This window comes from Musa acuminata, chromosome BXJ2-4 (genome assembly GCF_036884655.1).
Source record: "Musa acuminata AAA Group cultivar baxijiao chromosome BXJ2-4, Cavendish_Baxijiao_AAA, whole genome shotgun sequence".
NCBI classification, from domain to species: domain Eukaryota; kingdom Viridiplantae; phylum Streptophyta; class Magnoliopsida; order Zingiberales; family Musaceae; genus Musa; species Musa acuminata.
This window is the reverse complement of record NC_088341.1, coordinates 30,896,548-30,912,964: the sequence shown is the minus strand read 5'-3', so window position 1 is coordinate 30,912,964 and position 16,417 is coordinate 30,896,548. Positions and strand designations below refer to the sequence as shown.

The 16,417-nt window shown below is 37.2% G+C and overlaps 2 protein-coding genes across 2 annotated transcripts; one reads left to right on the top strand and one right to left on the bottom strand.

Moving 5' to 3' along the window:
* The first annotated feature begins 1,115 nt into the window (after positions 1-1,115).
* On the top strand, positions 1,116-5,935 carry LOC103983223 (serine/threonine-protein phosphatase PP1 isozyme 3). Its single transcript, XM_009400464.3, has 4 exons — positions 1,116-1,573; positions 3,298-3,857; positions 3,942-4,163; positions 5,435-5,935. Exons 1-4 carry the CDS (start codon positions 1,396-1,398, stop codon positions 5,462-5,464), a joined length of 990 nt encoding a protein of 329 aa, XP_009398739.2. The 5' UTR covers positions 1,116-1,395; the 3' UTR covers positions 5,465-5,935.
* A 4,445-nt stretch (positions 5,936-10,380) lies between these two features.
* LOC135610269 (14 kDa proline-rich protein DC2.15-like) lies at positions 10,381-11,038 on the bottom strand. Its single transcript, XM_065104568.1, has one exon. It carries the CDS (start codon positions 10,986-10,988, stop codon positions 10,605-10,607), a length of 384 nt encoding a protein of 127 aa, XP_064960640.1. The 5' UTR covers positions 10,989-11,038; the 3' UTR covers positions 10,381-10,604.
* Between the last annotated feature and the right edge of the window lie 5,379 nt (positions 11,039-16,417).

Below are 16,417 nucleotides of genomic sequence, written 5' to 3'. Positions count from 1 at the left end.
ATGAAGTCATCGAAGTTACTATTTATTATATGACAGCGAGGGACATATCATTCATTCTGGCTGGTTTGTAAGATATGTGACGTGTATGTCCAATTCACCTCATAAACAAGCATAGTTTATCATATGAAATGGGTTTTAAAGTGTCACATTGTGTTTTGGAAACATACTTATATTTTTAATATATAATTGAAAATTTTTAAGTGAATATATTGTTATAAAATACTTTGAATATTTAATAAATAATCGATAAATTTAACTAAACTTTAGATGTGCATTCATATAAGTGTTATTTGATAAAATTATATTTTAAAATTTTATTGAATATTTTTTATAATAAATTTATCCTTTAATAATTTTAATATTTATTTAAAAGTGAATATATATTTAAATAAATAAATAAATGTAATCTTATACAAATTTTGATGGCCCAAATATACAATAACTAAAAAATATAATCATATAAATAAATATAAAATAATTTTAAAAAATAAATAAGTAAAATTTCACTCTATATAAAATATAAATTATATTAGTTTCTCATCAAATTATTTTGATAATTTTAGATAAAATTATGAAGTACATTTGAAAATTAAAAAAAATATATTAATATTCCTTAAATATTGGGATGCTAATACTATCCTAAGATGACATCAGTATGGAACATTTATAATATAACATCTATGTTAAATATAAATAAAAAATTATTAAATATTAATTTATATTTAAAATATATATATTAGATCCTCGATACATATTTTAAACATGATTTCAAATTTATCCCTAGTCTTGGAGACTTCAAATTATATTATATTGCTCATGTGAGTGACTAGTGTCAAATTTGACTTGTGTCAGATACGGGTTGAATCTTGGCATGGATTCTTCCTGGTGCTGCTGACTCAGATTCGTACCCTTTGCAGACATCGGATGCCCCACACGACCTACCCACGAACTCCGCTACCTCGATCTGACGGTCTGGATCAGATCACTAGTCTCCTTTCTGTGTCTGTTGCGAAGCTTCAGCCGTCAGATCCTTGATGACCGGTCTTGGCTACTCGACCTTTCAATTCGACGGGAAAAAAAAGCTCTTTTTGCACCCAGAAAGAAGTGGATAGAGAGGAGTGAGTGGAAATCGATGTGACGAAGGAAAGAGAAACCCTACTGTATCGGGGAAGAGAGGGCGGTTCTCGAAATGCAAGAAAATTCGGAGGCGATGGGGCTGCGGAGTCTTGAAATCTCGCGATATGGGTTTCACAGCGACTTTGGGGGGTGGGTTCGAAGGGAAAGGTGGTCTTTTTAGGTGTTCTTGCGTTATCTTGTTGTTTTCGTGGTGATCTTTTTGGCAGTTTTTGGTTTTGAGAGGGAAAAAAAGAGGGTTACTATTCCCGCTTCGTGGGGATGGATCGGAGGGCGCTGGATGATATCATCCGGCGGCTGCTGGAAGTTAGAGGGAGTCGACCGGGGAAGCAGGTGCAGCTGTCGGAGGCGGAGATCCGGCAACTGTGTGTTGTATCGAAGGATATATTTATGCAACAGCCCAACCTTTTAGAGCTCGAGGCGCCTATTAAGATCTGCGGTAAATTCTTATCATTTCTTTGATCCTGTTTATGTTTTGTACATGGACTGATTTGATAGCTCTGGTTTTTTAGAGGAAAATGTTATGATTATTAGTCAAATATGCTTCAGAGGAAAAAAGAGATTTTTTATTTCATGCCGTCGGTTGTTCGAGCTCTCCGAATCGGCAAAAAGGTTTAGAAATTTGGAAGCTTGCAGTTTAATTTATTTTTATTTCGCCCATTATCTGCTTTTCTAGCACTAGCTATGAGATTGCTACAAATTAGAGACATTTCAGTTAGTTAATTTTCTACCCTTGTCTTACCTGCTTATAGATTGATGGATTTTTTTTATGTGCTAAATGGTAGCTAGTTTAAGTAGGACGATATCAGTATCTAAGAATGATTATTCGGAAGTAATGTATAGTGATATTGAAAGATTAAACTTTTACAAAGGGTTGATGATGTTTCCATAAAAAGGAAGTGGACATGGTCTTATCTATTGGGACTAGGATTTTTCTGTATGCACTAAAAATATTATTTCTGCAGTGTTGAGACACACGAGTTGTGTTTCTGTTTAAGTGGGAATAATGAAACATTTAGTTGGTCTAAATTCGAATTTATGACAATTTGTCATCTGATCTTTTTAGGAATCCTGTCTAATTGTATTTTGTATGTTTCTAAGCGGCTATCAATAGGTTCTTATGACAAATTATGAGGCTTGTACTTTGTAGCACCACATTTTGTCTTTGTAATTAATGACAGATGGTGATATTAGTCATCCACCTTATGATCCTTGAAATCGTTTGATCTGCCCAAAATGGCTTGCTTGTACCTTTATACACTGTTTGAATTTTCATGTCAGGATAACCATAGCAGTATTCTGGAATCTGCTCTGAATTCTTACTTAAGAATTATGCTTTATATATAGCCTATCCCATAGCAGTTGTAGAATTGTTGGAGTACTAGGCCATTAGAACAGTCATCTTTAAAAGAAATAACCAGTGGTAAAATAACATTTTAAGAGGTGACATCTAGTATGATGCTGATTTCAGTTATAGATGGTTAAGAGTAACTAAAGATTACCTTCTAGTTGCATCTTTTATTGATTCACCTACACTGGAGATGTGAAAAAATTAAAAAAATTGCTGCATAAACAATATTCTCTGCCTCCACACTCTTATCTTTTGTTACACTTGAATGGCGAGCAGTTTATGAAGTTTTTGTTTTGGTATTTACAATTCCAAACCCGTGGAAATTGATTATTCAATGTAGATGAAAGTATTTGTTAGCTATTGGCACCTATCTTTTCATGCCAAACTGCTCAAGGTTAGACCTGCTAGATTAACTCAGATCATATTCTGAGAATTTGATATGGTAACAAAACATGTTTTGGTTTTGATGTGTAACATTGAATATCTTTGTCTAGTTATTCTGATATTTGACATGCTTAGATTTATTTCTGTTTGATGTATCAATAGCGTACTCGTTGATTTGAGACTTTGATTACTTAATTTTTAAATGTTGTATTGAATGAGAGCATGGTAAATTGGCCTATCGGTATGTGGACACTAGGGGCCTTGCTTCTATCTGGCTTTGTGAAGCACAAACAGCTCTGCGCATGATTTGAGTCGAAAAGCTTTTGTACATGCTGTTTTTCCTAGTTATCTAATTTCTAGGTTCTTTCAGTGTCCGTTGTTTGTTCTGTTGGCTAAACATATGTGCCGTTCTTTCATTTTGAAAACAGGTGATATTCATGGCCAGTATTCTGACCTTTTGAGGCTTTTTGAATATGGTGGGTTGCCACCTCAAGCCAATTACTTGTTCTTAGGTGACTATGTAGATCGAGGGAAACAAAGCCTAGAGACCATATGCCTACTTTTGGCCTATAAGATTAAGTATCCAGAGAACTTCTTTCTTTTGAGGGGCAATCATGAATGTGCATCTATAAACCGTATTTATGGGTTTTACGATGAATGCAAGCGCAGATTCAATGTGAGGCTCTGGAAGGTCTTCACAGATTGTTTTAATTGCCTACCCGTGGCAGCTCTTATTGATGAAAAGATTCTCTGCATGCATGGTGGTCTCTCTCCGGACTTGCATGATTTGGATCAAATTCGAAATTTAGCATGCCCTACTGATGTGCCAGACACTGGGTTGCTTTGTGATCTTTTATGGTCAGATCCTAGTAATGAGATTCAAGGTTGGGGAATGAATGATAGAGGAGTATCTTATACTTTTGGGCCTGATAGAGTGACTGAGTTTCTTCAGAAGCATGATCTGGATCTGATCTGCCGTGCTCACCAGGTTACGATTAACCCTCTCTTCTTTTTTCTTCCCTATATTATTTTGAAAAAACATCTGTACTTCTAATCTTACTTCTCTTCCTAGGTGGTAGAGGATGGATACGAGTTCTTTGCTGACAGGCAACTTGTGACAATTTTCTCTGCCCCAAATTACTGTGGGGAATTTGACAATTCTGGTGCCATGATGAGTGTAGATGAAACCTTGATGTGCTCATTCCAGATTTTGAAACCTGCAGAAAAGAAGGCAAAGTTTGGGTTTGGTGGTATGCCTGCAGCTAAAACTGGAACCCCTCCCTCTGGCACTAAGGTATGATGCATCTTTTTCTCAATAGTTATTTTTATTTCCTAACATATATTAGAATCAATGTTTGATTTTGTTGATAAAAACCACATCTGACTTTAATTGCCACTAGTTCCAACCCTGAGTAACTCTAGTTGCATAAATCATGAAAAGCTCCAGATTTGTCATTGCTGTTAAGTTCCTTCTGTATCAGCAAAACATAGAAAAAAACTTGGGTATATTATATGTCCTCTTTGATGAATATATGAACATAGGAGGACAGAAATTTAAAATTTATAGGTTTGGTTACAAGTACTGAAACAAGAAGTACGTGAGGCATCAATAGGCATGATTATTCTATCAAGATTGGCATGCAGATATTTCATCTTTTGAGGAGGCTTGTTTGACATTTTAATTAGTTTTGCACTAGTTTGCTTTTAGAGTTAAATATATCAGTGAGAACGGTATCACTGGGATTTAGTCTACCTTCTTTTTTTTATTGAAATTTATGCTCAATTATTTTAGTAACTACTCTGATGCGCTTGACTGTACTTTTATGGTATATCCTGATCCACATGGCATCTTTATTTGGATCCTGTAACAAATTTGTCTACACCTTTTCAATGAGTTGTAGCACATAAATTTCTTAACGAGTGAATTCATGTAACTTAAGTACATACCCATAGGGAGACGAGTATCTAGAAAGGTAGCGGTGGATATTGGCTCTAATGATGAAGACTCGGTACCAATCTGATGTAGAACAACTAGGAGGAAGAGAGGAGAGAAATTCGAGGGTAGAAATGGACAGTGTAGGAAGCTCTTGAGCAGTAGAGAGACACAGAGGAGAATAAAATTAATCATTTTCATTTCAAATCATCTCATGTTGATAAATCCTCTACTTGCAGAACCCAAATCATCATGAGTCTCAAAAACTACATTAATTTAACTCACAATTCCAACAAGTTAATCCCAAGTTCCAAGACTACAGAAATGAACACCTATTCCCTAGTCTTTAGGTCTTCTGCCAAGAGTAAATCTTTTGGAAAATTCTAGTTGGGTCTCCATGCAAAGTAGATCAGGAATTCTGTTTTTTTAAGCTCTCAGAGTTTAATTTATGCAATTGGATGTGATGTTTTACCTGGTTTTTCTAACTGATCTGGCATTTTTAATCTTCATGATTTCTGTTGCTTGATCTAACATATGGCCATTTCTTGAACATAGTGGGAAGGAGTGTAAAGCGACTGTTGTTAAGAACCATTCAGTTAATTCTTCCTCATCAACTGACTTCTTTTTTGCAGTCTTCTCTTGGTGCAATGAACAATCTTTGAGAACTAGTCATGGCATGCTGCCCACTGGTCACTCTTTCAAAAAGATTCTGAACAGCGTATATGATGACCAACTGTAAAATATTCCAATTAGAACCTTTTTCCGTTCACATTGGCACATGTCTTGATGACTATGTACAATTGAATGTAACACAAACATATGGAGTTAACTTGACGCATGGCAATGAATGTGGTTGGATTGGAACAAAGGTGGAGTTGGCGCTTGAGGAAAAAAAGATAACAACCCTAGTTGCTTTCTAAGCTTGTGTATGGTGGACGCTAGTCACATGTCCTCTGAAGGAACACCATTTTGTTTCCTTTTACTTTTTTGCTTACGTGATATTCTCTGTTGCATGCTATTGTGATGTTTGTCAAAATCTCTGGAGTAATGTAAGTTTTCATTTTGATGAGAATTAAAACCTGATGCATCTAATGGTCATTTAGAGCAACTAAAATTTCAATGGTGCACTGCAACCACAATGTGTCCTTATTTCTAAAAGTTGAAGATGCATCCTGGAAGCAGTAATGTATGTCTCAAATATATCTTTCCATGTTGTTATTTTTTTATCCTAATTCTTGCACGAACTTGGGTGGAAATTATGACAATAATGCTATGAGTAGTGTCTGTGGTGGTAGATGCTGAATTTGGAGTTTCTTTGGTAACATGTTTAAGAAGGTTAATGGTATGTTTTATCATGGCAGTAAGTACTCATATGATCATTACTAGCTTGGAGAAAGGAAAATTAGATTTCAGAATGATAATATCTGTAGTTCTTTATCTCTAGTTAACTGGACTCAAGCAGGCAAAGGTTTTAATGCACTCAGCATTTCACAAAGCTCTTAATGATTATTTCTAATGCTGAAAAAATGGAGAATTTTCATCTTCTTTAGTGTCCCTAATAATGCTGACTGTTTGGAGGACACTCAAACTGGGATCCTATCCCAGATTGTGAAGTTTGTGTGCTGAAATTTTTTGTGATTACAATCTCTCCAGTTAAAATCTCACTCTTCTTTGGTTCAAGATTTTTGGAAACCCCATCTGCTGTGACTGCAGGAGTTTATGCTCTAATCAGTCTACAGGATATAGTGCATTTCATGAGAGAACACATTATTGTTGTGTCCTGTAAATTCAAGAGAAGCCTTTTTTCCACCCTAGATTGTTGTGCTTCTCTGCTGCTTGCTGTTCTTACCTTTTACGTACTGGAAGTATTTGTACTTGAAGCATTGCTGCAAACATGAGAGATTCATGGTCTCTTTTACTGCATCAAGATGACAAATTGTGATGCGGTTAAGATAAAAAGTATTTTTCCCTACTGGATTTCTCATAAGTGCAACTGGTTTCCATCAAAACCTCATTCTATGCAATCCATTAGTTACGTGATGCTCCTTCTGTCATTAGTTGCAGCAAAATATCCAGCAAACTCCTTATCTGTGGTCGTGGGTTGTAGTTCTTGTATCCAAAAGTAGGATCATTTTATTGATGATTTTGGAGCACATCAACAGGGAAAATGACAGTGCTTTCAAGTTGTGGTTCTTGTATCTAAAAGGTTGAAAAAGAAGAGACTTGGATCATTTTATTGATGATTTTGGAGCACATTGACAAGGAAAATGACAGTGGCAAGCAATCTTTTCTTGAATCTCCTCAGCATGGGTCAGCCACAGGGAACAAACTCTTAAAGCGGTCTCTTCACTGTCCCATGCCTAACCTAATATTCCCCTTCAGTATCACCCTTGAGCAGAGGTCAAAGGTCAGTGAGACAACATTGTTCAGCTTTGTTGATGCTGCTCTCTACACCTTTCCAGATCTCACCAACCGACCTATTCATTCTTCACCACTTTGGATTGGAATACATCGAAACACATAATTGGTTCTGCAGCACTAAAGTTCATGATGACTTCCATTAGAGAAGTCTTGAAGTTGACCATTCAGAGAAGCCCCTAATAACGTCAACATTACTTCCCCAGTTCAGCTTATAGTTGGTGTGTAGGTTTCTATAGTTTCAGAGATTCTCATCATGTTTGTTTACTAATGATTTATCCTTTACTAATGCTTTAGTTTCTGAGATTTGATGGTAGCACAAATTTGATTCCTTCAAGTAGTAATGGTGATATTTGGGTCAGCATAGATAGATGCCTTCATAACATGGTCGAATGTTCTTATTTGCCACGTAGGTGTGCATCTCCCATGCAGAATTATGACGCTTTGATGGTCGTGCACGTCAAGCCAACTGCAGTCCATCTAGTTTGCTCAGTCTCCATTCTGATAACCTGTGTCAGATAAATACAATATTATCATACCAGATGAGGACATTATTCTGGAGGCTTTCCGTGGCCCTTGAAAGGTACTTTGGTGCACTACATTGGACCAGTTTCTACAGTGTTCCCTTGGGAGTATGACCCATGAATGCAGCTGCAAACTTTGCAGGTATAGGATGTGAAACGAGTATTCTTCGAAGTAGATCAAAGCAGCTCAACTGCGGAGCCGGGTGTCAAGATCTTGCTAAGAACAGTGCCAGCAGATTCCAATACAATAGCTTTGATAAGCAACTCCTTATTCCACATTCACTCCCTTTTCATGAACGAGCTGCCATGTCTAAGACACGCATATCATCAGGTATGGGGTGGGGAGAAGAGAAAAAGGAAGGGTGGAATCTTCTCCTGTCGAGTAAACAATTGGAAGCAAGAAACTTTGGTTTTTATTTCTTTGGAGTTCTCTTGTTAGAACAGCAGTACTATGACAAGGAAAGCAGTAGCCAACCTTTTTGCATGAGGATGTGAGAGACAAAAAACTCATGGCAACATTGGAAGGTGGCAAACTCGACACGGTTCAGTTTGCTGAAGGTGTCAAAGATTCTGTTCTTCCTTCCAATCTCTTAGTCAATTACGAAGGAGATCTGCTTAATGTTTACTAACTGTTGCAAACCTTAGATCTGGATGCTTTTATAAGTATGGTGTCATCATGAAATATTTGCCATTTCTCTTTCGTCTCACGATTCATCAAAACCACTGAATTGTCATCAATGGTTGCTCATCAGTGATCAACTAATTATGTGCCTTACTCTTATCGAGGGTCATTGTGCTATAATCTTTTTATTCTCTTGTTGCACCCAAATAAAACCCAATAAAAGAATGATAACTCTAAAGAAACATGATCAAGAATGCTTAAGAAATGCACACAATAGACCAATGATTAAATGTAAATCTTGATATCTTAGCATTGATGAACAGAGGCCACATCAGGAATCCTCACCCTATGGTTCAATCTAACAACTTTGTTCATCTAGATCTTCATTTCTTCATATATATCATTAGCTAAAGCAATAAAGATCAAATGCATCCTTTTATTTCTATATAGAAATCAAACTTGAAAATGACAATATTATCTATAAAAAACGTATTCTAAATCTAAACACATTCTATTGTCTAATATATTTAAAAATTTTGAAAAATCTTCGTGTCTCTAAATGAGTCTACAAAGTTTGTTTTGAGATTAAGTAATTTAGATCACATATCTTCTTAATAGGTCAATTATGTCATCAAATTGGATTATTAATTGTTATCAAAATATATCTAATAGCATGGGTCCCTAAACTAGAATGGGAAAAATGAAGATAATTTATATATAGTATTGGCAGAGTATCATTAAGGGTCACTTCTATTAACAATACATATGATTAACAGATTGTAAGAACAATGCATTTCTAATGGTTCATAATGTTGTTTTCTTCATCTATGTTGAATAGATTGCATACATGAGTCTACCAAAATCACATCAAGAATAATGCTCTATGCTCCAAAGTAGTGTTCTAATTAAGTTTCTCATATGACATTGATCTCTCATAGTTTTGACTTATGACCACATGTTAAGGAACATGTGATATGGAACACATGTTAAGTTTCTATTATGTTATTGATTTCATTATTGGTGTTTGTGAGAAGAACTAAATTAACATATAGATATAACAAAATGCTTAATAAGAACCATATTAAAAGGAATAAAGACAAGTATGCCAAATAAATATTATGCCAAACAAAATTAAAAATATAAAAAATATAATTAATTATGAATTACTTAGCATAAATCATCATAAAAATTTAAATAACAACACATAATTTGAATATAACATGCTTCAAATAAATTTAAACTCATTCAATTGTGTCATCAATATGATATATTTGAACATACTTCTCATACTTTAATATCTCAATAGACCGAGACTAGATTGATCAGGCATGATTTGATTTCAAAGCTTTATTCATCTTGATCTTTGGTTTTTCATATTTATCATCAGCTAAAGCAATACGGATAGTATCTCTCATTTTCTTTCTTGATAAGAATCTAAGGTTAAAAGTATAATAGTATGCAAAAAGAATAAATTCTAGCCGAACACAATATAATGTTTGATATATTTATAAATTATGTGAAATTACTCATGTCCCGCAAGAAAATAAATGATTATCCAATCAAATATCCTATAAAATAATGTCATGAATAAATTTTAGTGATTGCAACAATAGTGTAGCTATTTATGTACAATTCAGGAGTCCTTCCACTGTCATATAGTTTAGGTTCGTCCTTTTTTATTATTATTAAATTTCCATAAAGATATATGTCGTTTCAATCATCATGGAATATATCATACTAACATAGTCTCACCAACATAATTCAAGTTGTCCATTTCTTCAATTCAATTGATACCGGATTTGGCACTCTCTCTTGTTGGCTCAAAATGAATCATGGGGTTCCCAAGTCTAGATTATGTTCCAAACGGGAGAATGTGCTAAGTACGAAGTATGAGATGGAATATATATATATATATATATATATATATATATATATATATATATATATATATATATATATATATATATATATATATATATATATATATATATATATATATATATATATATATATATATTGAAACAAATATATTATTGCACAACCTTGGAATCAACAAAGAATAACAAGTACATTAATACACCAACACTTACTCACCATCATATATCTTGAAACATCGAAAGCAAACCAAATTCTCCCGTAGAATAGAGAGATAACTAACACGCACGTCGAACACCATACTTGACGACCTTCAAATGAACGGAAAGGATATAGAGATGACAGAGACGATGGGTGATGGGCTCAAGGGCACTGGAACTCCTTGGGGACGTCCTTGCCACAGTAGTTGAGGAGCAGGCTGAGGTCGATGGGGACGTTGAGGTTGATGCCGAGGATGTTGGCCTTGAGGGCGGTGCAAAGGCAGACGGCGGCCTCGAGGTCGAGGAGGCCGCCGATGAGAGTACAGCACTCGCACGGCTGCTTGGGGAACTTGCCGATGCCGATGGTGATGAGGCCGTTGAGCACGTTGGCGCAGGCGGCCAGTTTCAGGGTGTCGATGGGGCATTTATCGTAGGACGGCTTCGGGGTGGGCGTGGGGCAGGTGGTGCCGCAGGCACTGGTGAGTGCGAAGAAGAGGAGGTTGAGGGCAAAAAAGAGGCCAAGCGAAGCTGAGGCTTTGGACGCCATGGCTTCTCAGAAACAACTCGCTAGGAACACTTGCAAGTGGTTGTGATGGATAGCTTGGAGGTGGTGTGCCGAGGTATTTATAGAGAAGAAGCTGCTGCATGTGGAGGTTACTTAATTCTTGGTGCAGCTGTTGCAGGGGAAGATGACAAAGGAAGCCATGTGGATGATGAAATGGATGGGCAAGGAGTTTTAGCTGGCAATCATTCTGGTGATCCGAAGGAAGCAAGTTGCATGTCGACTTGTTACCTACCTCTCATGCGGCAGTGAACACCAGTAAGTGCTTGCTTCTTCTTTTTCGTTTAGTCTTTGCATCTTCAACAGTAATAGACATGGAAATCACGTGGCTCTTATTAAATTCTGAAACTTAAAACTACGAAAAATGGAGAGAGTCTTTGCGTTATACAATGCTACATGTCACCCTCGATCTTCATGCTGTATCTCATGTCACCTATTACAACCTCAACTTCTACTTAGCAAGATACATATCGATTCGTGTGAAGCTCCCAGTAACGACTATTTATTTCACCATGCTTTGGCCATACATGTAGCAGCAGTGGGAAACACCCGTGCGTACGTAAAGGTTTAAAGCAAGCATCAGTTGACTTTTCCAGCTCATTTTCTGTATCGATACAAAAAACATACAGGACGGTAAGCAAGCATACATGATTGTGAGATCATCGTCAAAGACTTTTTATATATGTTGTTGTAGATAATAGCGATTATCCGCACAATATTTAGACTAAAACCTAACCCTACTCAAACTACGAAGTCTATAGTTTTTGCCCCCTACAAGTGAAATAAACAACAAATGTTTATATCGGCCAACTCTCACGAAGAATATGATGATCCTGTATGCGTTCGATGCGCATTCTTCAAGTACTTACTGTACAATCTAAAGATAAAACTTTGGAAAATCTAGGTGCAGTCACCATCAACGTACGTGTGAAAATTACTAGCCTAAAGATAATTTCTTGAAAATGCTCGTCCGACCTCTTGATCATATGTATCTTTCCTTTGCTGCATGGTAGAGCAGATATGTCGCAGTGGCCGACAGTGATCGACGTGACACATGAATTGAAGACAAAATCGTTAGTAATCCAATCAACAAACAACACAGACTAATTGGATGGTTGATCCGGAATTATTTGGACATATATAACCGGGCTCCACATGGGGAGTACCCCACCGGTGTGAACAGCGGAAAAGCCGAGGATTGGCATCGGCATCGAGACTCGGAAGCAATCCCCAATGAGGTTATTAAATGGGGTCGTACGACTCTCGTGACACCACCACAGCTTATGAATCGAGTTGTTATTTTGCTTCCCTGTGCATGGTTCCAGGAAACCACCCCGTGATGCATGGCGACAAGTAGATAGATGTCGTTCCGGTTTGCATACATGCATGCATGAATGACCCTGTTAACGGAATGGACGATCTTGAAAATGAGAGGTGTCCGTCAGTTGTGACGCAGTGGGATGGAGTGGTGGACAACCTTGCAATTGAGCCGAGGTCCATCAATGTATTGATCTGGCATGCATTTAGTGCCTGTTTTAAAAAGGTCAGGTTGATGTAATGAATAATAATAATCCTGCATAAGATCCAGAATTCCAAGATGGAGTATTCCAACATTCCCTATAATAAAAGGAAGAGAAAAGAAGGGAACAAACTTTGGTATTCTGTTTCCTGATCCAATGGCTATGCGCGCTGCGAATTCATCATCAACGAGAATGGGCACAGCTTAGAAGAGAGAGCTCTCGTCCATGTCAGGAAAAGAACAAATAACACAAAAGCAGCATTCAAAAGGAACATTTTGGGTGATGGAACCGAAGTAACCACGTATCAGCAGTTCAGCTATTCATCTTAGGGTTCCCCACCGAGCTCCTCACGTTGATTGCCATATGTGTGACCGCATGCAGATATGCACCATACTAGGAAGTAAAAGTAAAACCAGATGTGCCAGTGTTTTTTTTTTTATCAACTCATTGCACACCTCTAGCTACAAGAACCCTAATCCACAACAATATGTTTATCGAGGATAGTGAAAGCATGCAGATGATAGATATTAAAGCATGTAATCATTATTCTTGAAAATCACTAGACTTGCAATTACATAATGTGGTGGCTTTATTTACATGTATCAATTCTACAAATTCTGGATAACAAATGGTAGCATAGTTCGACTATGCTTTAAAAGCATGTTCTGGGTATTTTTATTGCTCCTATCGAGCTTTGCTGATCTATCCTTCAATAGTATTCTTGGTATCCATGCGATAGATTTATGCACTGGCACACAGATTTATAGAGCTTCTGGTGTACTAACTTTTGGTACTAGTGATAGTTTACTAATAACAAGTGATACCAAATCTAAAGCCCCTGCTTGTCAGCTCTAGAGAGAATAAATAGGTTATAGTCACTATATTGTCAAAAGAAAATTAGAGATAAAAGAAAGGGAAGTATTGGTCCACTTCTTAATTAGAGATAAATCAAACCTTTTGCTTTTATCTATAAATAAATAAGATTGGACTTAACATGAATAAGTGGATACTGATGTTATTGAGAGATTAGTGATATGAATAAGTGGATACACGAAGTAATAATTATTGAGAGATTACTAATCTTCTCTCATCTTGGTCACATGAAATTATTGAGAGTTCATATATTTTCTCGCTTCTCTTTTTAATTCACAATTCATCTCTCATAGCGATTTTGGAAAAAATAGGAAGAGAGAAGAAAACGAGTCTAGCTTTTGTTACATATCGATATCATTACAATTTTCAAATATGATAATAATGCATCTATAAATTAGATAAAACAATTTTAAGCATCATCGAAAATAAACATCATAAATTTTGATATATTGTGCTAGTAGGAGTAGAGGCCCAAGATCTAGACAATAGTGCACCAATTTTAACAAAGTCGGTGGATTTTGGGAGCTACTAGGCGACAAATTATCATAGAGCTGTGTTTTGTCTAGGTGTGACCAAAGAGTAGGTCGATGAATGTTAATTGCCAAAGGAGCGAACGCAATCGAAGGTAGAAGAGGCTATGTGATGTATTGGCAAAGACCACATATGGAGGGATCATAATCTGAGTTCATCCCACAAGAATAAGAATGCAATGGAGATGTCACCAGGAGGCGACATGGTGCAGCGGGTTGTGGTGGAACAGTTTATGGTAATGCAATACACACGAATCTAGTCCTACAAGAAACTATATCATATAGAGGTATAATCGGGAGCTATTGGGAGCTCCACTTCGGTGAACAACACGATGATAAGAAGGGCTATGGATTCAAGGAGTGAAAGTCATGGTACTGTAGAGGCGAGTCTTCCATGCATGCATCGAATTTTGCATCGGATGAAAGCCTTCGTCATTAGCATATGGGGGCTGTGTGCCACTGAGTGAAAAGTTTGAATGCAAGTACTAGTGAGTCTCATGGGAGGAACTTGATCATGCAGAGGTATGATCAGAACGACTGAAGAGTTAGACTGCTCTAGAGCCCATATTCGCTTAAGGGAGCCCGGCAAGTCAGAGGACAAGGCCAAGTAAGCGAACGTTACTACCAAGGAAGCTAAGGAGAACAAAATCGGTGTGAACCTTGTAACATGATGGCAGAGGCTATGCATGGGAGTTGCAGTTTATCTTTTCATCGACTAAAGGGAATTGCTCGAAAAACACAAAGGTGTTTAAGTAAGGGTCGAAAGGGGAGAGGAAGCGACGACGAGTTCAGAGGGGCTTAGCTACCCAGAACAAAGTATCGGTTAGAATGGAGGTGGACTCGGAGGAGTGCCATAGTGCCACAAAGACAGATCTACCGATTGTTGAAGAAAGGGACGCAGCTACCAAGCGATTGACAGTAAGGGCATGGGCATGGTAGCGTCATGGTATCGCAGAGGCGGGACTTTCGTGACGTTATCGATCCCTTGTTCTCATGGAGGGAGAATGCTTGATCGTGAAAGGGGCCGAAGAGGTGGAGAATGTAGAGGCAAACTCCAAGTACCGAGACAAGACTGAAGGGCAAAGGCTAGAGAACTTCATAAGACTGGTATCAATGAGCTTATCATTAAGATAACCATAAGTGAAGGTCTTCAGGTCGATGCAAGAGTGCACAACCAAGGAATGAAGTAAGCAGTACGTGGTACTGTACCTTTGCTACTCAGTGGAGTAGGCATCAGAGATGATGGAGAAGACAATACAATCCAAGAGGTGACCAAAACTACTAGAGACTTGCTCCAAGTTAGAGTGAACTTCTTGCATTTCAGAAGTTTGATGATATTGAGAAGGTGAATCACAATAGCTAACTCAACACAAGGAGTGCAAACACTTCGAGTGCTTTAGAAGTGTGAGCAAAGAGCGGGCGAAGACTAATAACCAGCTCGATGCATGGAGTACAACCCTCGAGGAGGTGGGCAAAGTCAAGTAACCTTTGACTTCTCAACTCTTAAGATAATTGATGAAACCAAGTATTCCAATTCTCCTATATATCTAACAGAGAAGCTTTGCAAAGGTTCAAAGACCTTTCGAAGAAACCGAATGGAAGACAATAATTATCAAATTCTTACCAATGGTGATCAGTACTATTGAGAGTAGATTATCCGCTTCATTTCCTAACAGAATGCCAATCAAAAGCAGAAGTAATGCAAACATACTTGGAAGTGATAACTAAGTGAAAAGAAGAATCGATGGACAAATTTTATGGAGGAATAACCCAAAAACTTCAAAAGTTTGTGAGATGTTGCTTGTTAAAACTCCAACAAGCATCCATCTAGTTCAAGAAGCATGAGATATTTGAGAGATTGATACATATCAAGGATGATCTTTTCCTTCATCTGAAGGATATGCAAGAATCAATAGTGATCAACACAACTCAGCCAACCCCACACTTTAGCGAGTTGAAGTAGCATGACAGATCAAAAGTTCGACTACTCAACAACAGCGGTAGTGAGCAGTTGAGAGCTAAGAGGCGCATTACAATTAGAGCAGAAGATTAAAGACTCAACAAAGACGAGGAGTTGTAGTGTCGGCAAAGGCTTCGACGAGGACGTCGAAGGAATAAGTGAGGGAGAATGTCATGGACAGAATTATAAACAGAGTGTTCGATGTAATGCTTATGTATGTCCATATCTTTTGGTTTGTCCATGCTTTGTACAACATATAGAGGGACGATTGAAGGCTTAACAACCCCATTTTAGTTAGGTTTGATGGTCATTTTAGGCATGTAAATAAATATTATATCACGTGGACACTTGTGGGGGATTTCGGTTCATAGTGGATCATTTTGGACCATTTGTTGTGCAATCGTTCAAAGTTTGTAAAGTCTGTTTATAATTTGCATTGACTATGAATTGTTTAATGAAATGATTTCTTGTGGATCCAGAGTGAGATGTTTTCTCTAACCCGTTTTCTCTTTTGTAGGTCATAAGGGACCA